At 41.0% G+C, this 26303-nt stretch overlaps 1 protein-coding gene across 1 annotated transcript in view; it reads right to left on the reverse strand.

The window, feature by feature from the left end:
- Positions 1–14932: 14932 nt before the first annotated feature.
- camk1b (calcium/calmodulin-dependent protein kinase Ib) overlaps positions 14933–26303 on the reverse strand; it is a 90104-nt gene continuing 78733 nt past the window's right edge. Inside the window, exons 6-12 of the mRNA XM_084061606.1 lie at positions 25381–25507; positions 25135–25210; positions 24787–24899; positions 23061–23139; positions 22594–22681; positions 21819–21906; positions 14933–19796 (exon numbers count right to left, since the gene is read on the reverse strand). Coding sequence (XP_083917732.1) covers positions 19687–19796; positions 21819–21906; positions 22594–22681; positions 23061–23139; positions 24787–24899; positions 25135–25210; positions 25381–25507 — 681 coding nt within the window. The 3' untranslated portion in view covers positions 14933–19686. The remainder of the gene's footprint in view (positions 19797–21818; positions 21907–22593; positions 22682–23060; positions 23140–24786; positions 24900–25134; positions 25211–25380; positions 25508–26303) is intronic.

The raw sequence follows: 26303 nt of genomic DNA on the forward strand, positions 1-26303 counted from the left end.
CTACAGGATCACTGCCCTGCCGTGTCAGCACTTTTCTAAATCAGTGAGAGCATTTTGTTTTTTCCGTGGAAATGAAGTCCAAACTGCCAATTCCTCATGAAAGAAAAAAAGATATTGGCTGGCAGATAGATAGATAGATAGAGTGGACAGGCAGACAGACAGACAGACAGACAGACAGACAGACAGACAGACAAACAAACACACACACGCCCCCCCCCCCCTCCCCCCACACACACACACACACACACACGCACACACACACACAGTCCAGTTCCCAGAATGCCACTCAACATCCTGAGCCAGCGGCAAAACATTGCACAGTAATTTGTTTCAGACCCTCAGAATTGAATTAACACTTCATTGTGTAGCTCAGTGAAAACAAACAAGACTTTGTTGGCAGGTCAATTGAGCGTGTAACTACAGACCTCTCAAGGTCAATAAATTATAGCTTGAGCCTCTCACTCTGGGTATGTATTTCATATCTTCATAAGTAGGCCTAGGCCCGCTTTATTTGTGCCATTTATAGAAGGGAAAAAAATCGGTTCACTTTGAGCTATATGCAGGTGATGAATGGAGTAAAAATCTGGAGTGTTAACTTTCAACATAAAAAAAAATCTTGAAAGTATTACACATTTTAACACAAATCTTCTCTTCTGGGGGTCCCTGGCTCAAAAACCTTTACAGATAGGGTTCTGTTGGAAAATACATATCAATTTGGGGGTCCTTGACATGGAAAAGTTTGAGAAACCACTGTTCTGGAGACCAAACTTCTGCACTTCCAAGAGGGAATCCCCACTAGTCCAGGGAATGCTCATGAGCTTCTCTCTATAGGTCGTCCTCAGACGAGAACTCCATCATCGCTTCCAGCCATCCCGGTTCTCCATACATCTGGCCAGCTCGTTGGTGCTTTGCGCTCCTGCATCTTTCTTGAGTACGTGACGTCCACGTATGTTAGTGTGGGATGTCCTCGTGACCGGTGCCCATGTGTTGGTTCCCACGGCACCAATTTGCTGGCTGGCAGCTCTTGATGTCTTTGGCAGTGTCCTGACTCATTCTATTATGCTATTATGCTATTTTCTCGCTCACCCTTGGTATTCCCGTACACAGATTCTTGTTGGTAACATGTACACTCTTGCTGATGTTAAGTGCTGCACGCAACATTCTGCTGTGGCACCCGTCTAGAGACTTATGCAGGGTTGGTTTAGGGTCCAGCATTCACTGCCATAGAGGAGAACAGACTCTACCGTTGCACATAGAAGAAGCTGAGTTTGATTTGTCGGGGAAGGTTGGAGTTCCATACACTGGTCATGCCGTTCAGGGCCCTCCGTGCATAAGTGCCTTCCTCACTTTAAGATCTTGCTCGGTTGGGTTGATCCATGGGCCCAGGTACTTGAAGTCCTTGACTTCCTTCAAGGCAGTGCCTCCAGTTGTTGTCAGAGGTGGATTTTCCGATAGGATGTTATAAGTGATAACCGTACATTTTTACCGTTATTTTATTCTTTGGCCATTCAAAAATAGCACATATACAAGTTCATATCGCACCACTTTGTGCCGCGCTACGAGCTTGCTTCTATTTTTGGAAAACCGTGAAAATGTGTGCAAATATTTGAATATACTGTATATATATATATTTTTTTAAAAGCACTTTTTTTTTTACTCAAATCTTTGCTTCTGGTGGTCCCTTCAACAAAATGTTTTGAGATGGGGGTCAGCCGCCAAATACGTAATAATTTTGGGGGTCCTTAACACGAAAAAGAACCACTGACATGGAAACTTAAGTTTTTGCAGAAAACTGTTAGGATTTAGAAGACATTTGTAGAATCTGCTTCAGGTCTTGGGTTAATACAATATAACTTATACAATTGGGGTGGTTGTATTTTGTCTCCCTGCTCTTCTATTGAGACATTTAGATCGTGTCAAAGGTCATGTCTCACCTAGACACAAGATCTGACACGAATTTTGACCTGATGGTCAAGATTCCATTTATCTCCTGAGCAAGCAGGCAGGCTCTATCAGCTCAATGGTAAAAATGTAAGACGAAGAGGAAAGTTACATAGTGCAGCTTATTATTCTGCCAAACAGATTGCTTAGAATAACATTTTATTCATTAAAATGAGGTCCGGCTCGCAGCTTTGAATGAACACGCTGGATTTTTTTTGTGCTGTGTACAGATTTTCATGATAACCTTTGGATGGCAGCGGGTGCAGAAAAAGGGGATGAAAGTTCATCAAAGCTGTGAAAGCTCTCTTTGACTTTGTACCAGTTTGGTTGGCACACATGTTGACGGACGTGCTGGGCACCGTGGCCACCTGAGACCGCAGATGGCATCGACAGATAAAACGCAATAAATCCCTGGTGACAGACATAATAGACAGTGTGTGTGCGTGTGCGTGCTCTTTTACTGCACACACACACACACACACACACACACACACACACACACACACACACACACACACACACACACACACACACACACACACACACACACACACACACACACACCCCGACATTTCATTTTCTCCTACTGTAAGTACTCCTGAAATCTTAAATCAGCACTTTGACATAAAGTGAACCAGATAACCTTGAATGATGAAGGTTTATGACATATTATTGTGCGCCCATGTTTTCCCGTCATACTGTAATAGGGGCTGGGCAATGCATCGAGATATCGAAACCGATATTTAGAACCAATTAATCAACTTGATCTTGCTGATGTACTGTAGGTTGGCATGTAGGCATGCACATATTTTTTTTAATGTTATAGACTTTTGAAATATCTGATAAATCCCCAAGAAAAAAATCAAACTGATTTTTTTAAAATAATCTACCAAATCAATTAGTCTGATTAACACTGAAATGAATAGATGGCAGTGAGAATGGCTATTTTCACTGTTTAAAAGAAGAAAACAAGTTTTTTCTTTTTTTTCTCTGTTTAACCGCCATGCAGCACTAATGAACTTTCATGAACGACCTGTTAAAAGGAATTATCCTTATCCTTAGCCAAGCAGTGTCAAACACTTCAGGTTCTGCTGAGGTGCAGACACACAATCAAATAATAATGTTAATTTATCGAATTGTACAGTAACCAAATGGACTTTCACGGGTCGATCTACCTATGAACGTATGAAATCTGTTTGTGTCTTTCTTGCGCATATAACTCGAGGATCGTCTGACCGTCTGACTTCAAACCTGGCATATAAACCTGGCAAACCTTGTGTATCTCCGCGGACCTGAGGGTGTGTTGCGCCGATTGGGAATTTTGTCAGACTGGCCATATCTGTCTGTGTCCCTTTATATCCATATTATGGAGATCTCTGCGTCTGTCTGTCTGTCTGTCTTTCTTTGTCTGTCTGTCTCCCTCTTATACACATATAAGGAGATCCCTGGTGTCGAAGTGAGAAAAAGATAAATGTAGCGAATCAGTCTGGATTCCAGGCTACAAAAGGTCACTGATAATTTCACAGTGAGTGTTTTTGGTCTGCCATAAATGACCAGTTGAGCATTGGGCGGCACTATATCTGTATTCTTGTCATAATATGAGTCATCGCTGTGCTGTAATTATGGAAGCCTTGTTATGCGGGGAGTTAGGGACATGCAGTGGTGTAAAGTAACTAAGTACATGCATTTAAGTACAATTATGGGGTACTTTTTTTTAAAGTATTTCCCATTTTAAATACTTTCACTTCTACTCCATTACACTACATTTATTTGAAAACTTAAGTTACTAGCTACTTTGTTGATTTTCATTATTATTACAAAACATACATTAACCACTTCAGCCCGATATGTTCTTCGGCTATTTGAAAATAGCCAACCTACAAGCTCACAACACGGTGCGAGTCTCGCGACGCGTTGTGAGCATTTTCAAATGATTTTATACATTTTGAAAACATGAAATGGAAGATTTCTGCATAATGAGTACTTTTACTTTTGGTACTTTTATGTACATTTTGATGCCAATATTTTTGTACTTTTACACGCAAATTGTGAATAATAGACTTCAAGACTTGTACTTGTAACAGAGTATTTCTGCATTATACTGTAGCATTACTTTTACTTAAGTAAAACTAATTCAGAGTACTTTTTCCACCACTGATGTTATGCAAGCAGTGAGGGACAGCTTCCTCCAGCCAGAAGCAGCAGACCTCGGTGAACTCCTTCAAAACATTCTCAAGTTTGGTGCAACCGCTCAGGACATTACTCATGCCTGTTTCCCTTCGGAGGCGTTCTGTTATTTAAAATGGTCTTTTGTTTGTGAAACCACACAGTTTGCTAGGAGGTCACCAAAGCGTGAACTATCCTTTGGTGCAGACACTCGCACACAACTAAAGTATGAATCGGGTTCAATAAATCAGGCGCAAAGGTTGGCATTTAAATGACAAAGTCAGTGTCAGCGGTCAATGACAAATCAACCACTTTTGACTCTTTGCGTGTAAGCATTGTACAGTACAGCTGCAAAGTCATGTAAGAATGTGGGTGAGTGGCGAAAGACATTGTTAGTGAAACAAAAATGTTTGTGTTTTGAACATTTGCTCCACGGAGGAGCCTGTCTATGTTCCCTCAGCCCTACAGTATGTCAACCGCTTGACCACTAGAAGTACAGACGCCAGGGGTCTGAACTTGGCATCCTCCTTTCTCCCTCTACACATCAACCGCAAATGGCTCGGTTGATCTACAAGCTCACTCGTGAGCTTGTAGATCTGCTATTCACTGAATGTTCACCTATTATGACAGAATAGGAGAGGCTAAAGGCAGCTCTCCACAGCACAGACCCGGCGTTTTGGGCCGACTCAGCGTTGGAAAGCGTCCGCTGCGGTTAGCTCGTTCCGTCGGGTCAGACCTCCATCGACCCGACGATGAGAAACCGAGCATGTTCAGTCTTTGGGCCGACTGGTAGAGTCGTGGGGTAGTGAAGAGGGGGGAGAGAGGGGGGTAAAGGTTAGGTGCGAGCTGGCTGCGGTGTTGCCAGATTCTGTGAGTGAAACAAAAGCGACCAGGTCTATGAAAACAAGCCCAAAAGAAGCAACCGGTTTCACCACTTGAGCCCTATTATATCAGCTATTTTCAAACATAATCTTGAAAGCAAGCCCAAACAAGCAACTACACTTCAGAAACAAGCCCAAACATAAGCAACCAGCAACTATAGAATATTTACAAGCGACTTTACAGGAAAACAAGACCAAAGTCGCTTATAATAATCAGCCCGCCAGCTCTACATGCATTAGCACAACAATGTGCACATCGGCCGACAGTTTGCGCTGAACTAAATGCCAACTTTTGCCAACAGACTACCAGTCTGTTGCAGTCCAATCTGGGAACCCATCGCCAAATGAAAAGGAAAAACAGCGTCCTCTGCTGTTTTTTACTATCTCACTTGGCTCTGGGAGGAAGTCGACGTAGCACACATACGCAAGGAAACCGGGGTTTTGGTCTGCCTTCAGCCTTTCACTTCCGGTGGTGTGACTATGTTTTCATCCCCACAAACAATATTTCTACACGGAACACTAACACCACTTCTCCCAGAGAACATGGATCGTTTTGGTTATAAACCCACTTGTTTCTATGATGAAAGAGCAAGTTAAAAATGTGAATATCTTTCCTTGGTTTTGTCTGCTCCGAGGACGCTATTGTTAAATGAGTTTAGGTGTGTTTCTAGTGGGGAAGGATCGGCGGACACGCAAATCCCGCCCACTACATTTGATTAGGTAAAGCGCGGCCTGCTTCCTGATTTGAAGGCATGCCCACTTGTAGGCCAGTGCGATGACGAACCCCCCCCACAAGATTCAAACGCAGAGCAGAATCTGTTCTTGAGAGATTAGTTGCAGTCTGAAGTAGTCGGTTTGGTGGAGAGTCACCTTTAGACCCGAGTTATAAACCCATAACCCCAACCGTATAAACTGAGAGGGAGCATACAGTAGGATGGGACTTTAGAACACCAGGTCTTCCCACAAATGACAAAGTGTTTCTTCCTCTTTTCCTCTTATGCCCATTTAAACACATCTTTCACTGAATATTTTCCGCTATTTTCACTGAACGTTCACCTATTATGACAGAATAGGAAGGCTAAGACTCGAGTTATAAACCCCTAAAACCCCAACCGTAAACTGAGAGGGAACATATACAGTAGGATGCCCTCCCCACCTCGACCCTTAGAACACCAGTGTCTTCCCACAAATGACAAAGTGTTCCTTCCTCTTTTCCACTTATGCCCATTTAAACACCGCTTACATCTTTCAGCACTCTCTACGACGGCTTTGTGATCCAACACAACTTCCACTGCCGTTATATTCTGAAGCGGTCCCTTGTTCCCCGAGTCGGCGACCACATAATTTCTCCTCTGTCGGGCTATACAGTCTTATGGGTGAGGTTTGACCGCCGTGGCTCCTGCTGCCTCGCTCTGTGTCGTTTAGTGGCCCTCCGCCACTATACATGCCGACCGCAGGGCCCCCGTCTGCCCCAGCATTCCTCACGGAGGAGAAGAAGAAGAGAGAGGGCCTCATGTAACGGGCTATGAAATTAACATTCGTGACAAGCTTCTGAACCCACACAACTATGTTATGGGATCGACCGGTGCCAAACTCTCTACTTGAGAAAACTTATGTTCTCTTCTGTTCTCTTCTGTTCTGTTCTATTCTGTTCTGTTCTGTTCTGTTCTGTTCTGTTCTGTTCTAGTACAGCGATTCCCAATCTGTGGGCTTGAGTCCACTGGTAATTATAATATAATAATTGGCAAAACGCTACAATATTATTGATAATAGAACATTAATAAAGAAAAATAATTAAATTAAAGTAAATAAAAGTGATGCTATTTTTTTCTTCAGAAGCTTGAAAAATGAGTTTTCATTGTGATACCGATATGTAGGAACTTAATAGTATTGTACATAACGCTCCACATTGATCCACATTAAGACCACGTGATCCACCCATCTGACCACAACATGGCTGCGTGCCGTGTTGTGGTCAAAATGGGAGGATCGCAAACTATTTAAAGATTCTCAAGTTACGGCCTTGATCCAGAAAAGGATTCTTGTGACTGAGACGAGCCATGATTCAAGAACCAGGTGTGGAATAGATACCTGGACAGGACAATGTGCTTCAGCTACACATGACGGATATCAATCAAATTCAAATTCAAAGATTCTAAGGGGTTGATTTGTCAATCTCTCCTAGTAGAAGCAGCGAAATGAGTGACAAAGAAAGTTTCTTTCTTTAAGAAACCCCTTTGAATCCGTTTGATTTCAATTGATGAGTCAATCAATAGAATCTGTTATGCACTTCTATTCTTTTTGTGACAATAACCACGAGGAGTTTATCTAAGCAATATTAGCACAAAAGCCTGGTTAAAGATGTCAACTGAGCAGTGGTTCGCAACCTTTTCATGTCAAGGACCCCCAAAATGTATTTGACCGCGGACCCCCATCTCAAAATATGTTGCTCCAGGGACCCTCAGAAGCAAAGATTTGAGTTACAAATGTTCCCTTTAAAAATACATATATATAATATATATATATATATATTTTTTTAATTTTCACAATTTTTCACAATTTTTCAAAAATAGCAGATCTACAAGCTCATAGTGCGGGACTCGTTGCCGCGCTATGAGCTTGTATATCTGCTATTTTTGAATAGCCCAAAGAATAAAATATGGATAAAGGGGTGTGACGCTTTATTAACTAATTTTGCAGGGGACCCCCTGGTACCCCCCAAGGACCCCTGGCGGTCCCCGGACCCCACTTTGAGAACCAATGAACTAGGTGACTGATCATTCATAACATAGGGCTCTATGCTGTTAATGTATCCGTTTGTAAACTGTAGTGTTGCAAATGTCACCCCAAATGGACCCTTAAATGAACTGTCATGACTGTGTAGCAGAGCTTGAGCCTCATCATGCCTTGAGGCTGTTGTGGTGGTTGTTGGGCAACAGCATCAAACAAACAAGCTCACTGGACCGTTTGGGACGGTCTCATCTAAATCAACATGTCAACATGGTGTCATCCTATCAGCTGATCCTGTGCAGAGCATTTTATTTCCCCAACCGCAGCTTCACCCCAAAATATCAGCCCTGTCGGGCAGAAACCTTGTATCTCCATATTTCAGCGAGTGTATCAGACAAAGTAGCAGAAATAGCAGATCTACAAAGCTCACAACGTGTCGAGCTTGTGATGTTATAGATCTGCTTTTCCCACAATTCTTTTTTAAATCTTGAAAGTGAAAGTGTGTCCGTGGGTTTTATAAATATTTCACTCATGAAAATAATAAAAAAATAATAACTAAATGGCTAAATAATAACTACATTGGATCCATTGGAGATGCAGGTTCTTTGTTCCATTTTCTGAGAAGTAACGGTTTTGCAATGGTGTAAAGTAACTAAGTCCATTTACTCAAGTATTGTGCTTAAGTACAATTTTGAGGTATTCTTACTTTACTGGAGTATTTCCAATTTTCAGTACTTCTACTCCATTACATCTCAGAGGCAAATATTGTACTTACTTCACTACAATTATTTATTTATAGTTACTAGTTACTTTGTAGATTTTGATTTATTACAAAACATTAACCACTTCAGCATTTATATATATTTTGACCATTTGAAAATAGACAATCTACAAGCTCACAATGCGTCGCATCGCGACGCATTGTGAGCTTGTAGATCTGCTATTTTCAAAAGATTTATATACATTTGAAAAGAAATGGGACTTTCTGTATAATGAGTACTTTCTACTTTTGGTACTTTGAGTACATTTTGATGCCAATACTTTTGTACTTTTAATCAAGTAAATTTTGAATTCCAGACTCTTGTGAGTATTTCTACATTGCAGTATTGATACTTTTACTTAAGTAAAACATGTGAGTATGCCAATTCTTTTTCGACCACAGTGGTTTTGGACATAAGGTTTCCACTCGACAGCAACGTGAAGAATACATGATGTTTATCCATCGGTCACACACACAATGCATAGACAGGAATTTTAATGGACACTTCACTTACAAAATCTGCTCCAAGCACAAATTATTGCCTTTTGAGCAATAGTCAATAATCAGCATTTACAAAAAAAGGCCCATACATTTATTCATTTGTACAACAAAGTTTTGCTGTACAATAATGTCATTCTCTATATAATTAGTTGATGAAAAGTCAAAGAGAAAAGAAGAGATTGACACGGTAACAGAGGGAGAACCTTCCAAACAGCTGAGGGAAACCCACAATGAATAAGACTTGTGGGTTGGGACCCCCAGGGGGATTCCCACCTGATTTTTTGGGGGGGAATGACAGATGACAGTAAAGTGACAAATTAATACCCCAGAAATGTAACTATTAAAAAATTAAATGAAAAAAAGACCATTACTGCGTCAAAAGTAATCAACAAACTATACTATAAAAACAGGTCAAACATTAGCCAAATTGTCAAATAATATAAGAAAGAGGCAAAAATGTTGAGAATAGAGCTTGTAGATCTGCTATTTTCACGACATTTATCTGTGGAACCGAGTCAGACTAAATGAAATGTAATGTAATTGGCGAAAAGTGGCAAGCATTCGGTGAAAATAACAGATCTACAAGCTTGTTGATCTGCTATTTTTGCCAAAGAGATTTGTTGTGTAGAGGGGGGGGGGTTACAGAATGTAACTAAAAAAATCTAATATTTGAGTTACATTCTGTTGTTTGTTTACTAAGATTGCAGGGTAGCGATGTAGCAGGATTCTGTCAATATAATGACTTTAGTTCATATATTACAGCTGCACTTATTTCAGTTACTGGAATATAGCAAATCTTTCTTTGAAAGGTCATAAATGATTTGCTGCGCATCTAATTATAGTCCTTCATTTGTCACAATTAAGAGCATACCTTATGGTAATCATTTTTGCTTCATTTAACTTTCAGATGAAATCCTCATCAGGCTTTTGTGGGAAGTTTTTTTTTTCCGCAAATAAGGTTTTCAAATTCCACTGTGACCACGACGTGAACCCTAGTGTTCCTATTCTGGGGCGAACATTCAGTGAAAATAGCAGTTCTTCTGTACAAGCTGAGCTTGTAGATCGGCGTCGGTAAGAGATATGGTGTAGATGGGGAAAAAGCAGGGGGCCTAAGTGCTGTATAGCAGTGGTTCTCGAACTTCTTCGTGCCAGCCAGCAATTTGTTTTTTTATGTTGAAAGTGAAAGTGAAAGTGGTTTTATAAAACACTTAACCAATGAAAAGTAGCCTAAGAAAGGGATAGTTCACCCCCAAAGTGACTTTTTTTCTATCGATCAGTCACCCAATGGAGACAGGAATGCGTTTTTGTAGCGGTTCCGGTAGGAGACACAGAAGAGTCTCCTTTGTGTCTCCTACCGGTCTGCTGGTCATCAAATTATTGGCTTAGGAATGCGACAAAAACTAAAAAATATCCTTGATTTTTTTTTTTAGGTGAACTATCCCTTTAACAATAGCTTGTGACTAAATCATAACTAAATTGGATCCAGTGGAACATGGGTTCTTTTTTTCGCCTCCACATTTCCTGAAAAGTAACGGTTTTGGACATACAAGGTTTCCACCCGACAGCGCCTATATATTATCTTCACAGAATGACATATTACATGATCACACCGCTGACTGCTCAGCCCTGCTGGTAAGAAAAGCACAGCTGTTTAATCAAACCACAGGAATGACTTATGAAATGACAAAACACAAGCAAAGGATCAGTCAGTCTGCCATAAATATAACGTTATATGAGAATGTTGTCTCTTTAATCAATGTACTGTAAGGCCGTGCAGCTCTGGACAGTTTTTCCTCCCCCTGTTCTTGTGTGGGCATGCCTTATTTCACTGTCACAATAATTCATTAAGTACAGAAGTATCCACAGAGAAAGTCCCCGACAAGTAACTGGGCATTTCAACTATATAGTCTTTATGTTAAACATTACATCACATAAATAAACACAGCATTAATATATATAATAATATAGAGAATGACATTATTGTACAGCACAGCTTTCTGTCCAATGTGAATAATGCATAACTAGAAAAAGTGCTCCTCGGAGCACAGGTCTCCGCCAGGTCAGGTACGTTATTCTGGCCTCCTGGTGGCGCTATAATAGGCCAACGTGAAAAGGGTGCCATTTATTCTTAGGTCTTTCACGGCAATCAGACACTGCATGCATGATTTGAGGCATTTTGTTCCAAAAATGTGTTTTGCTAAATTAGACCTGCTGGTGGCGCTATAACAGGCCAATGTGAAAAGGGTGGCATTTCTTCCTCGGCCTAGTGGGAATGTGCGTGTGAAATTTCACCGAAATCGCAAGCTGCGTGCATAGTTTGAGGCTTTTTGTTCAAAACGGACCAATCCTGTAAACTTTGGAAGCCAACCATAGCCAATGAGGATGGAATATGGGAAATCGGACAGATCCGTGTTGATCACATGACTATAGAGATACTGTCTACCGATTTGCATGACGTTTGGATAAAATCTGTAGGAGTAATGTAAAAAATCACACCCTGTGTGAAGGTAGCGGCGCCTTTGATACATTTTGTCATCGATATGTGTTTATAATGTGTTTATAGCCATGTGTCACGTGAAGCTTGACCAATCACTTTGTTGACGGACCTGACCAATCAGAACGTTGGCGGTGAACACGGACAAAGTCAGGTATAGAGCAGGATCCGCTCGGCTAGCGCCGCTAAAAAATGGGTTTTGCACAAATCGGCCTCCTGGTAGCGCTATAACATGCCCATGTGAAAAAATTGGGGCAGAGGTTTTGAATTGGCATCCAGGGAGTGTGTGTGCACAGTTTCGGAGCGACCGGGCCAACGGTGCCGGAGATTAGCTGCTAACACACAGACAGGACGGACACACACACGGACGGACACACACACGGACGGACGGACGGACGGAGGGTAAAACATACTCTCTCGCCATGCCTTCGGCCTGGCGGAGACAATAAAAGCTCAGAATACATTTTGAAAACGTCACTTTTTCACTTCGCTTCAACAGTTGAAGATTTTAAGTGCCGTTTCAATCAGCTAAAGTTTAGCTGATTGAAACGGCACTAAAATCTTGCAATGCACTTCGTCTACAGCGTGACAAACGTTTCAAGTAAAATGATCGACATAAATCTTCCAGCTCTCACCAGAATTTATGGAGAGTTTTTAGTGTTTTGTTCTCTTATCTGTGTAGGCTACAGTACAAACTCTTCATCATTACTAAATCACAGACAGGGGTTCACACACATTTCAAGCCACGACGTCATGCAAACGCACACTCACACAACCAGGACCAAGCTATTATGGTTTTTATGAGAAAGCCAAATAAAAACGAAACACACACAAATTGCTTAAAAGGATCAGTGATTGTTTCAAGGCGTCTGGAGGAGCGTGGTTATAAACCCTCGCTGAGATGATGTAATCCACAATCTGGATGAATGACCACAACATTCACTCTATCTTATGTCATTTTATATGATGGAGTCATTGTTGTTGTTGTTGGGTAAAATACATCATGTTTGGTTGGGTGGGCAGTGTGGGAGAGATGGCAGATTTGATCACTTAAACCCTATATGGTTGACCGGAGTCCCTCAGGGCTCTGCACTAGTGTATTTTCTGTTTTCTGTTAACCCAATCAATCCGGGAACGCATTCCGTGTCATTTTAGATTTCTTTGACTATTCCGCGAGCGCTATGAGCTTGTAGAGCTGCTACATCTTTTTGAATCGTGACATTTTTGCAAATTTTTGAATATATATATATTTTAAAGCGAACATTTGTAACTCAAATATTTGCTTCTCGGGGTCCCTGGAACTAAACATTTTGAGATGGGGGTCGGCGGCCAAATACATATAGTTTTGGGTGGTCCTTGACATGAAAAAGTTTGAGCACCACTGATATAGCTACTGTATATGTTTTTCAGAAACCAGTTAGGATGTAGAAGACATTTGTAGATACGTTCCAGGATTTAATGGTTTAAAGGGTTAAAAGCTATAGAAGTAAAGGTAAAAAATGGACAACGCCTTACGAGCTTGTCGATCTGCCATTTTCCTGCGAAAGTTTTCCCCACAATGAATACGGATGCTGGGGTTGAAATAGTTAAGCAGTCACACCTGTGCCCGACTCCAAACTAATTGGACACTAAAGGCCGTTCACCTGCATGGATGTAATCTAATAAATGCCCTCTCTCTTCAATAAATGTGTTTATACCAGTTTAGTTGCCAACCTGAGCCCACTGGATCAGGGCCCACTTGATTATCTCAAAAGCATTGGCGGGCGACCCACCCATCTGAACCACTTAACATAGCAGCCAAGAGCAAGTTTCTTTTTTTTTTTTTTTTACAATGCAACAAATCAATTGTGGTTAGGAACGGCTGGTTTCTACCCATCTACAGTACCTGACCTTTGTGTCCCTGTTTTGGAGGAACTCCAGTGAGACTCTGCTACAGGCAGAGTCATTAGGGCTGCAACCAGGCCTGGAATTTCATCTTTTTAGGGGCAAGGTCACTTGGCCTTAACCTAGCTCCGCTAGGGCAAAAGGCCAAATGCAAGGACAGCAAGGCCATGAAATAAAACATTAATATCAAGACCAGTGAAATCATTAATTTAATTTACTGTCTAAGAATTAAATATTAAATATGAAGTATGACTATCATTGAAATAAATATTGTACATGTTTGTACAAACTCCTGAAAAGTTCATACTCAGTCACTGGACTGGTTTGAAGATGGGGGTGAGGACCGAGGAGGGGTTAAGAATTCAGAATCTTGACAGTGAAATAGCTTTAACTGTTATTCTGTACTCTGTCTGATGACCTCATAACCCATCTAAATGTAGAAGTTTAAAACTTCCTCTAGGTAAAGATTAAAGAATATTTTCACGCATCCATCCATCCATCCATCCATCCATGCATCTTCAATCGCTTATCCGGAATCGGGTCGCGAGGGTAACCAGTTCCAAGAGAGAGCTCCAGACTTCCCTTTCCAGAGCAACATTAGCAACTTCCTCCTGGGGGATCCAGAGGCGTTCCGAGGCCAAGGTGGAGATGTAAATCCCCCCATCTGGTCCTTGGTCCGCCCCGGGGTCTCCTCCCAGTGGGGCGTGCAGCGAGGACCTCCCTAGGGAGACTCGCGACCACCTAAGCTGGCTCCTTTCCAAGTGAAGGAGTAGCGGTTCTACTCCGAGTCTCTCACGAGTGACTGAACTTCTCACCCTATCTCTAAGGGAGAGGCCGGCCACCCGTCTGAGAAAAATCCTTTCGGCCGCTTGCAGTGGTGGAAAAAGTACTCAAATGCTTTACTTAAGTAAAAGTACCAATACTGCAATATAAAAATACTCTGTTACAAGTAAAAGTCCAGAATAAAAAATGTACTTGAGTAAAAGTACAAAAGTATTGGCATCAAAATGTACTTAAAGTACCAAAAGTAAAAGTACAACATATTTGAAAATAGCCGATCTACAAGGCTCACAACGCGTCGCGATGCGACGCGTTGTGAGCTTGTAGATCTGCTATTTTCAAATAGCCTAGGTATAAAATAGGGCTGAAGTGGTTAATGTATGTTTCATTATATCATAGTTTATATCTGAAAAGTAACTAGTAACTAAAGTTTTCAAGTAATTGTAGTGGAGTAAAAGTACAATATTTGCCTCTGAGATGTAGTGGAGTAGAAGTAAAAGTATTGGAAATTGGAAATACTCAAGTAAAGTACAAATACCTCAAAATTGTACTTAAGTACAGTACTTAAGTAAATGTACATAGTTACTTTCCACCACTGGCCGCTTGTATCCGTAATCTTATTCTTTCGGTCATCATGACTCATGACCCACACTGTATGACAATATTTTCAATCTCCATTAAATCAACCAGCCCTGATAATTGTCCTTTCAGTATGTGTGTGTGGCTACAGAATGTACTTTGCATTGCAGTTTCATTAAAATAAAAATACATATGTAATGATGAAGTGAGACAATGGGATGTGTACATTCATATCCTTTAATCCAGTTTCTCTCTGTACAGACTGGATTTGATGACATAACATAAAAATAGACATGCCTATGAAAAAAAAAAAAAAAACGTATAAAGAGGAGGATGGCAATGAAAGTGCATTGACTGTACATGGTGACAGGCTGCATGTAAAGTTTTGGTTACAATTCCAGACATCCTCACAACCTGTACAAGATGACCACATTTACAGTAAGTATGGTTTAGCAGGTCTAAGTATTTTTTTTTTTTGTGGGTCAATGTTTAATACATCCCAAATGATCAGGAGCATCATCAATAAAAAAAAAAACATACAACTTCCATTTATTCCTAAAGGAGACCTAAAAGCTGTTAAGGATATAAACAACATAAAATACAATAAAAATCCCTTTTTGTGTATAACTGTAAAGAGTAAAGCTGCTCCAATGCCACCAGGACCATCTATAAATGAGTGGCCCCATGACTTGGAGCCAGAATGACCATGCTCTGCTTCCCTGCACTATGAATTAATATATCATCATCATCATCATCATCATCATCATCATCACTGTTGAGGGAAAACCTTGTATGTCCAAAACCATTACTTTTCAGGAAATGGAAAAAAATAATCTGTGTGTTCTGCAATCCAATATAGTTATTAGCTCTTATTAATACTTCATTGGATCAACATTTCAAAACCCACAGACACACTTAAAGAGGTGGTGCCATGGTTTTGCACTTTTTCTGTTTTTCATGTGTCTATGAGGTTGATAGAACTTCATTAAGCCCCCTGGTGGTGTTTTATGGTGTTTTATGTCTTCTCTGACTATTTTGAGTTTCTACAGTACCTGGAGGCTGAAAACTTGAGGGTCAAACGTGCCAATAGAGAAACAGCACTTTAGTGACATAGTAAAAACATACCCTCCCCCTCATTATCATAACACAACAGGTGTGGGCATGAGGAGGAGGAGGGACTAGGACAGGTGGGTGGTGCTAAGGTGGTGGAGGAGGTGCTACGGTGAGAACCAGGTATACTTAATGAACTGGAGGCGTGTCCACAGAAAAACATAATTTTAGCAATTTTTGTATACTTTTTTGAAAAAAATCTTCCTCCTAGTATAACCATAATACCTGATGATTATGTTTTTAGGGGGGGGGGGGATTCACTGAAAATCACGGCACCCCGTCTTTAACCACTTTCAAATGAGTAGCTAAAATAGCCGATCTGCAAGCTTGGCTGTTTTTGCTACTTTTGTGTGACATTGTTGTAATGAAGTAGGGCAGTAATCTCAACCTTTCAAGGCCGTAATCATATTTGAACTGGGGACCCCCCACCCTGACAAGCACTTGGAATTGTAGGAGTTGAGGCATTACATTTAGTTTGATTTGGTTCCACAGATGAAAATTGTGAAACTAACAGATCTACAAGCTCACTATTTAAAAAAAAAGCTCACAAGCTTGTAGATCGGCTATTTTTACCATTTTTAAAGTATAGTTTGTTGATTACTTTTGACACAGTAATGGTCAAAAAACCTACAGTTTGAAATATGGAGACACAAGGATTCCTCCCGACAGCAAAGATATATTGTTTTTTTGCAATTAGGCTGCATGCATGTTTTTCTTTACATAACATATATGATCACCACTGATCTAGGCAAGCATTTTGGTTTAATCAAGCTCTATTCTTAAAGCCTCACTATGTAACATTTTTAATGAATAAAATGTAATTTTGTCCAATCTGTAATACAATATAACTTATACAAAGTTGGAGGTTGTATTTTGTCTTCCTGCTCTTCTATTGAGAAACAGGATGTGACCAAACTTTTACCTCAATAGTATTAGCTCAATAGTAAACATTTCAGCACTTACAGCGCAGGAAACCGGGTTCAAATCCGGGGGTAGAAGAGGAAAGCTACATAGTGCTGCTTTAAGTGAAGGTATAGGGATGGCAGTGAGTATACTGTATGTCTCGCTCATGAGATTACAGGACCTAACTGGGAGATGAAATAAAAAAAAAAGAAATGCATTTTCAATTCATAATAATAGCATCAATGCAATACAGTATTATGTACAACACATGAAATGACAGAAATAGTGTAGATGCATCTTTTTTCAAAAGCTACCGTAAAATAAACCCTTCACACATCGTACAGTACATACAAAGGCACCGTTTTACAAAGATATATCCCTGTACTGAATTAGTTTAAAGAGGTTTGGGGAGAAGAGTGAAGCTGTATCTGGTTTAAAGACCCAAACCACTAAACCCAGGAACACCATACACAATAAAATAATGGACCCCAAATTGTCCATTTTTTACACTCTGCAGTTAAATTGACACTCCGTATCTTACTGTGTACCGCCACAAGAAAGGCTACATGCATGCAGTAATAGGGCATAGAAGTGGTGGCCATTTTGTGGTGCCACCGATAGAAAACCCATGATTTTTTCCCACAGAGATTTCCGAAAGTATTTATATACATTAATTGAAGCTTTTCAGTGTCAACAAATATTTGAAAACCGCAAAACAAAGGGTATTTATTACATATACACGGTTCCCACACATTTTTACCAATGAATTTCCAAAACTTTTCCAGAATATTTAACCCAATTTCCAGGCCTATTTAACAATCATTCAGCGCAATAATGATTCTCTTACTCCTATGTGCAATGCCCAAAGACAGGCAGTGTATAAAAAATAAAGCATAGAATGGTATAATTCCATTCCAAATTTCGTGCCAAATTTACTAACTCCGCATCACGCTGCACCACGTTCACGTTGTGAGCTTGTAGATCTGTTCTTTTTGTCACGTCCAGTATGCATTAGGCTGCAATCACGCAGCCCGTTCGGTGAAAAACTACTTTTGTTAAATCAATAGCCAAAAACAATGCAAAGCCAAATGTTTTTTCCAGGACCCTTGATACATTCCAGGACCCTTGATAAATTCCAAACCTTTTCCAGGACTGGAAAAGGTGTTTTCTAATTTCAAAATATTTCATGACCGTGGGGACCCTGCATATAGTATATATAATAAAATTAAATATTCAAATATTTTTTGACACAGAATCAAATGTTTTATGGTCATGATTCACCAGGAGCCAGGGTTTGGTTTGGTTCCAGGCTTAAACTAATTCATATAAATATTTTCGGGAAATCTCTACGGGGGAAATTAATGGGTTTCTTATCTGTGGCACCACAAAATGGTCACCACTGCTATGCCCTATTGTATGGGAACTCACTGATTGTCTAAAAGCACAACCTGCTTATGTACTAGATGGATCCACGTTGACACAATGGTAAATTATGATGTCAAATTACATCAAATAAAATTGGAACATCAGTTAAAATTGGAACATCAGTTAAAATCAGTTGTCATTTTCAAGAAGCCCTTCACATCAAGTTTATCAATATAAAACGAAGAGGCTTACTGTTGTGTCCAACGCACACACACAATACTTTAAAGTCATACTGTGTAACATTCATTATTCTAGTCTTTTTTTGGCGACACCTACTGGTAGCTCTGTGTCATTATTACAGCGTTTGTCTATACAGAGGGAGCGCTCGAAAATGAATGCTAGCTAGCGCCTGAGAATATTTTGGAATGCAACAACCCGTCGTCAGAAACGGCATTTATTAACGGTAAAATACATCAATACGCACATTTCCGGTGCCTAAGTCATTTCGGCGCCAGTGTTTAATAAGTGTTTAGAGAGATTTTTGTGGAATGGTTATTGTGAGAAATATACCAGTGAAAGATTATATAGAAAATAACATTTGTTTAATTGAACAAGTTACACAGTATAACTTTAAACATACTATCTGTTGGAAAAGATGTTCCTTGTTGTATTATTCTAAATTCTAAGAGGGAGATAAACAATACAATAGGCTCTATGCACAGCAGCCATATTGGGAATGAATTGGGCCCCTTCCTTACTTCCTTTACAGGTGTTACCAATAATACTAATTAAGGCTCAGTTCCATTTAGTGTGGCATAGTGGTTGTCTTATTTTGAAGGACCCCCATAACTCTGAGTGTACTAATGGAACCAAATGGACCCGTAAGGGTCCATTTGGTTCCATTTGTACACTCTCAGAGTTACACACCCACCATAAGGGGCCATTTGGGAACCAAAATGGAGTGTTTCTAGTGAGCCAACATGCACGATATCAGCACCCTGACCAGAATGGAACAGAGCCTTCAATTAGTATCATTGGTAACACCTGTGAAGGAAGTAAGAAGAGGCCCAATTTCTTTCCAATATGGCTGCTGTGCATAGAGCCTATTAAATAAAACAAGTGTTTGCCCTACTCCCTTTAAGCAATACACTTGATACACTCCCCCTCCTCTCTCTCTCTCTCTTGCTCTCTCCATCATATTTCACTCCTCCTCTCAACCAATCCATCACCATCAGTCTGTGAAAGTGACCCGCCTACCATAAAGCATCACCAGCGGCAGTGTCTCTCCTCCGTCCACAGACCGGACGCGTTGAACCTCCCAGCCATGCCCACCACCACCACCCCCACCTCCCCATGTATACGTACAGGCAGGGGGGGGGGGGGGCTTGGAATGACGCTGTGGTCCCAAACCAGATGGAGGGAGGGAGCAGCAGATGCCTCTGGTCCTCCATGACACCCACAGGGGGATTAAAAATGTTAAAGTCACTGGTGGGGAGGAGGGGAGGGAGGGAGGGGGGGGTATGATGATCAGGTAGGTTACAGTAAAGTGGGGGGCTGCATGGTGGGGCACAGGGGGGGTGGTGGGTCAGGAATCAGACCTGGCTGGCAGGGTGGCAGTGGTACGAGCAGCTGTTGTTGGACAGAGGGTCTGCAGCACTGCTGTCAGCGCTGTGGGTGCAGCCACCACCCTCGCACTGGGATTCTGGTTGAGAGAGCGAGAGCGAGAAAGAGAAAGAGAGAGAGAGAGAGAGAGAGAGACACCATGTGTGTGTGTGTCAGAAAGAGAGAGAGAGAGAGAGAGAGAGAGAGAGAGACAGAGACAGTGACAGTGTCAGATCAAGTGCCACCAGAACACCCTGCTTTGAGCTACGTATATTAAGGACAAGTAAGACGTGTGAACGCGGGAAGCGAACGCAGCTTGAAAATAACAATAAGAAGAATAGACAGGAATGAGCAATTGTAGAGAAGTGGGTGGTACAGTTAAATTAGTGAGAACAGGGCCGCCACAAGAAGGTATCTCAAACTGTCCTCAAACTAAGGCATTTTCAACTTGCCATCCGGCCTGAAATATGCACAAATGACATGGAATTCTTAGATATCCCAATAGGTGAACTCGTGTAGATGCTTTTAGATGTGTTATTCTTGACTGTATTAGTCACCCAGGGGCAGGCGGATTTCAGCCACACTGTAGTGCACTCTGAGATCTGTCAGCAGCCAATGAGAGCATGAGTCACATGGGGGTGCGGCTGCACACAGGCAGTGCACACAATACTGCACACAGACACACGCACAACCCGAGCACGGTTTCTTAGTAAGCTCCACTTGCGAGGAGTTCCGCTGCGTTCGCAATTATTATATACCAAGGACGACTTATGACGAGAGCGCTAGGTATACTCTTGGTTGCTTGTTTTAGAAGAGAATGCACTTAATGGTTCGGGTGATTAGTAGTTTCGTTCCCCACCTATGTTGAATGCACTTATTGTAAGTCGCTTTGGATAAAAGCGTCTGCTAAATGACTGTAATGTAATGTAATGTGATGAGACATCGTCCAAACGCCCTCACTGCAAAGGACGACTTATGACGACTTATTATTTCTTTTTGATTAAGAAAAAAAGAAAAGAATCACACAGAACCAGAAGATAACGTGATCCGAAGATTTACTGACCCATTCACTTCCTGGTTAATTATTTATTTGGGAAATAACCTGTATCTTGGCTCCTGTGTATTACTACGTATTTTTGGCGAGACATTATTTTTAACACGTATAAAAAGCGAACGGGAGGTCGCCATGACATTTTTTTTTTTTGCCGAAGCACAGTAAAACCCTCTGTGATTAGCAAACATCAGGGGGGTTGATCATACTAAGAAAATCGAAAGATCGCTGGCAGTCTGGGCTTTATTTATCTATTTGCTCTGGCAGTGGGAGAGTTAAACCAAAAATAGGGTGCTAAAAAGGTATGTTATTGTCCACACTCTTGGGAGTATGAGGTATAAGCTGCATAAGTCAGTAGGACTCTAGTATCACCAGATCCCAAACCACCTCTATCATACACTATTAGCAAAGAGGTATTGCTTTGTATCAGAGTCCTGCAACGGGCCGGGTACCCGCGTTTGACGGGTGAAAACGGGTGAAAATTTTACTTTGATAAGATCACAGGTACGGGGACGGGCGGTACTGAACTAATCGCGGGCGGGTATCATTTTATTGTGACAATCAGAGCGCACTGTTTCCGCCCAAACAACGTCACTTGTGTAACTTAACACAGCACAACTGCATGGAGCACGCTGGTCAGTTATCTTAACTCACAAAAACACATTGAACATCCTGTTAAACCTTCAAATTAAAACCATCTGACGACGTAAAAAACGACACATGTGTGCTGCGTAGATGCGCGTTCGCGCGAGTGGCTTAAGGTCGCTCCTCCGTCTTCACTTGATTTCTGTACGAACCTGACCACTGAATGTAGCGCTGTTGTTGAAGGCTGCTATCTTTTTCAACACACTTTTCAATAGGATTTACATTTTACTCTGCATGTAATCACGGAACGGGTAAACGGGCGGACAACGGGTCGTTTATTTGACGGGCGGGGCGGGTCTGGTTCGTATTTTTGAAATAATCACGGGTGACGGGTCGGTCTACGGATCTGAGTATTGACGGGCGGGCCGGGCGCGGGTTCTCAAAATTGGACCCGTGCAGGACTCTGCTTTGTATACAACGTGGTACCTAGGTGTTGGGGGTCCTCTGGCCTCTCGCTGGTCCCCAGCTGGAGTCGTCTCATGTGGCGGATCACCGCCGTGGCGTTGAACGCTTGCTGCAGAGAACACACAACAAGTGGTGGTAAAAGTATCAATATAACCATGCAGAAATACTCTGTTACAAGTAAAAGTCCCGTATTGAAAATGTACTTGAGTAAAAGTACAAAAGTATTGGCATCAAAATGTACTTAAAGTACCAAAAGTAAAAGCACTCATTATGCAGAATGTCCCATTTCACAAGTTTGCTAAATGTATTTAAAGTCTTTTGAAAATAGCAGATCTACAAGCTCACAATGTGTCGCACCGCAACACGTTGTGAGCTTGTATATCTGCTATTTTCAAATAGCTGAAGTATATATATAGGGCTGAAGTGGTTAATGTATTTTTTCTAATAATAATCTAAATCAACAAAGTAACTAGTAACTAAAGGTTTCGAATAATTGTAGTGGAGTAAAAGTACAATATTTTCCTCTAAGATGTAGTGGAGCAGAAGTAAAAGTATTGCAAATTGGAAAATACTCCAGTAAAGTAAAATCACCTAAAACATGTACAGTACTTGAGTACATATGCTTAGTTGCTTTCCACCACTGCACAACACAATGCTATTTAGCACAGCGTTACAGTATATTTTCCTAATTATCGTTGTGCTTCAGTTGTACGAGATTTGGTGTAGAAGGAAAAAAAACAATTATAGAGCCCTGGGGGACCCCGGTCATGTGGTTAAAGTGATATTTTCCTCTTACCCTCCACTTGCTCTTAGCAAAGTTCTTCTTGATCTGGGCACTGACAGACTCGTGGATGTTCTTGTCCAAGGCGGTGTCTGCTGCAATCCTGATCAACACAACAAGCACACAACACCACTGTTACACACTGTGGTGACATCATAGTGTCCTTATCTCTGTGTGTGCGTGTGTGTGTGTGTGTGTGTGTGTGTGTGTGTGTGTGTGTGTGTGTGTGTGTGTGTGTGTGTGTGTGTGTGTGTGTGTGTGTGTGCGCGCGTGTGCGCGTGACAAAATGTGACATAGCTCTGTTTAACACAATGCTGCCTGTACCCCCTCCAACTAAACTTTCCCCATTTTCTTAAACTGTTTTTATTATATTTTTCACACTTGCTTTGGCAATGCAAACGTACGTTTTCTCATGCCAATAAAAGCTCCTTTGAATTGAACTGAACTTGTGTGTGTTGACAGTAACATATGGTTTCCATTACCACGGGTGTTGAAGAGCCTGGTCGCATGTGTAACGCACCCTGGGGTCTTTCTCCATCAGGTGTATTATGAAGTCTTTAGCTAGAAAAAACAAACAAAAAACACCAACACATTAGTACAGTGGTTTTCAACAATTTTCATATCAAGGTCCATTATTTATTCGGCATTTAAGCCACGGAACCACCATTGGATGAGATTTAGCCTCTCAGACCCAAGACTTAGAATACTTTGTTATCGTTTCATACAATTTTGTCCACGATTCCATGCTGTATTGTAACAGGCAAACGTTGATCAAAATAACAATTCCTCTACATGCTCTAATTGTGTAGACTTGTTGTAAATTAAGTAATGCAGATGTTTAACAATAATCTAACTCTTGAGAGCGTGACGGGTCCATTTGGTTTAATTTTACGCTCTCAAGAGTTAAAGATATATAAGGGTCCATTTGGTTACCAACTCTGCATCATTTAGCTGGGGACCACCTGGAACCCCCTCAAGCACCACTGGTTGAGAACCACTGACATAGTACGTCACCAGCTGCTCTTCTGAGGTTATTCCCAACAATAAAAGAAATTGACACATTTGAAAAATGTGGCCAAGACAGGGATGCCAGGGTTAATGTGGTTAACATAATTATGTTAAGTAAATAGTTAAATCAAATGTATCAAACATATCAAGACAGTCTACAGTCCTCAAAAGGAAGTGAATGTGATAAAACATATCAGTCCCCACATCCCTGCTGTAGGGTTTAAGTGGTTAGCACCGAGTGCCGCGCTATGAGCTTGTAGATCTGCTATTTTTTAGAAAAATCCTGAAAATTTGTGCAAATCTTTATACATTTTTAACTCAAATCTTTGCTTCTGGGGGTCCCTGGAACAAAATATTTTTAGATGGGAGGGGGTTCGCGGTCAAATACATATCATTTTGGGGGTCCTTGACAAGTTTGAAAACCATTGATAATATAGCAACTTTCGGAAAAAAGTACTTTAGGATTTAGAAGACATTTGTAAAATCCCCAGAAGCAAAGATTTGAGTTAAAAACTTTCGCTTTAAAAAAGTATATATGTATATATTCAAACTAAAGATTTTCACACATTTTCACGATTTTTCTAAAAATGTGTATCTGCTATTTTTGAATAGCCAACGAAATCGAAAAAATTACACAGATGCTGCTTTCCCAGGCCTTAAAGGGTTAAAAAGTCTGAAAAAACATCTATCAGGAGACCACAAGAGGGGGGTAAATGTAAATTCCGAAAGGAGTTGTCATTCACTGCAGCCGTTTTTCCTTTTTCTCCTTTGTACATATACTGTACTGTAGTGTTTGAATTTGTTGCTGTATAATTGTGTACATTTTTGTCATGCTATGTTGAGGAATTGAATACATATAGGACCACAATGGAAACAAAAACCACCTGCAGTTTTCCTTTCTGACAAATTCTAATCTATTCTTCATTCCCTTGAACATAATTTTGTGTTTCTTGTTCCTGTCTCTTAACTATGTATCTTACTGTATTTATTTGATCTTGTACATGTAAATTTATTGTTGTTTGTATGTCCGGCCTTGTGGGGAAAAATGGTGGGTGGATGGGGAGGACTGGGGAGGGGTGGATGGGAGTTGTTGGGAGAAAATGTAAAACCGAAGAGTTGTTTTATTTTTTGCAAATTTGAATACAATGTCATGTGTACTCTTTGAATAAATTTTGCTTAAAAAAAAAGAAGTCCTTTTACCTGAATCAGAAATATCATCCCAGTAGGGAGAGTCAAACTCATACTCCGCCTTCAGGATCTGCTCAAACAGCTTGGCATCGTTCTCGTCATAAAACGGAGGGTAGCCACACAGCCTGAGAGACAGCATGGGAGAGAAGAACAGGTGTCAACGCAGTGAATGCACACATTTTTAGAAGCTTATAGATTTGTTATTTGGTTGAATATATTTAGTCTACAGCTAAAACAGGAGGGGGGCCTAGTATAGAGATCCCTGGGAGACTCCAGTCAACTAAGTATATATAATGTAGGGTAGGGTTTAAGTGGTTAAATGAATGGTGCAAACAGTGCCACTTCCTTCAAGTCACTCACAGTATGTAGGCGATGACTCCGATGGACCAGCAGTCCACTGCCTTGCTGTAGGGCTTCTGAGCCAGAACTTCAGGGGCTGAGAGACACAAGCAACAACGCAGCATGAAACATTTTATATGGACCACAGCTCCACCATGTCTGTTAGCATGTACATCCTTATACAGCTTTTAAATTCAAAACACTTCTATAGTGTATCGCTGCCTTAATAGTCACACATCAACTTCATTAGATTGTGCATGTGCTCACCAACATATCCGGGCGTTCCACAGGCAGTAGACATGACGCTGTCAGAGCCCTCGATCTTAGACAGACCAAAGTCACTGATCATGATCTTGGAGTCTTCCTCCATACTGTAGTACAGCAGGTTCTCGGGCTGCCATGGTAGGAGACACACATCAGATTAACACCATTAAAACCATCTCTGTCATTTTACATTTTATATATCTTTGTTTTACTCTTAGGATTTAGAACAGTGGTTCTCAAAAATAGCAAATATACAAGCTCACAGCGCGTCACTTTGTGCCACGCTGCAAGCTTGTAAATCTGCTATTAAAAATAAATAAAAAATAAATAAATCTTTGAAGTGTTTTTTTGGGATAATTTAGATTTTTTCTTCTCTTCCAAGGCAGAATACATTTTTAGAAGGGGGTCTGTGGCCAAATTCATTTTGGGGCGTCCTTGGGTCTAACTACTGTTGATGATAATGAGAGCTCATTTGGGAAGGCAAGCTATTTCACTTTTAATTTCATGCAATACCTCTTGCCAACCAGTGGGTGCCCTACCTAACCACAGGGTCTAAAATGTCTCAATAGAAGAGCACAGAGACCACACACACACACACACACACACACACACACACACACACACACACACACACACACACACACACACACACACACACACACACACACACACACACACACACACACACACACACACACACACACACACACACACACACACACACACACACACACACACACACAGAGAGAAGAGAACGTATACTTTTGTTTACATTCTTTTAACTGTGTGGAGATTTTGTCCAAACTTGGCAATTTCCTTGGTGGTGTGTTCTCAACCACACACGTCTACACACAGCACACAAACACTGCATCAAACAACGGAGCTTCCCCGCCCACCGCAGTTTAAACAAAATGGCAGAAAAGAAA

This window comes from Gymnoscopelus microlampas (genome assembly GCF_963454915.1).
Source record: "Gymnoscopelus microlampas genome assembly, chromosome: 7".
NCBI lineage: Eukaryota > Metazoa > Chordata > Actinopteri > Myctophiformes > Myctophidae > Gymnoscopelus > Gymnoscopelus microlampas.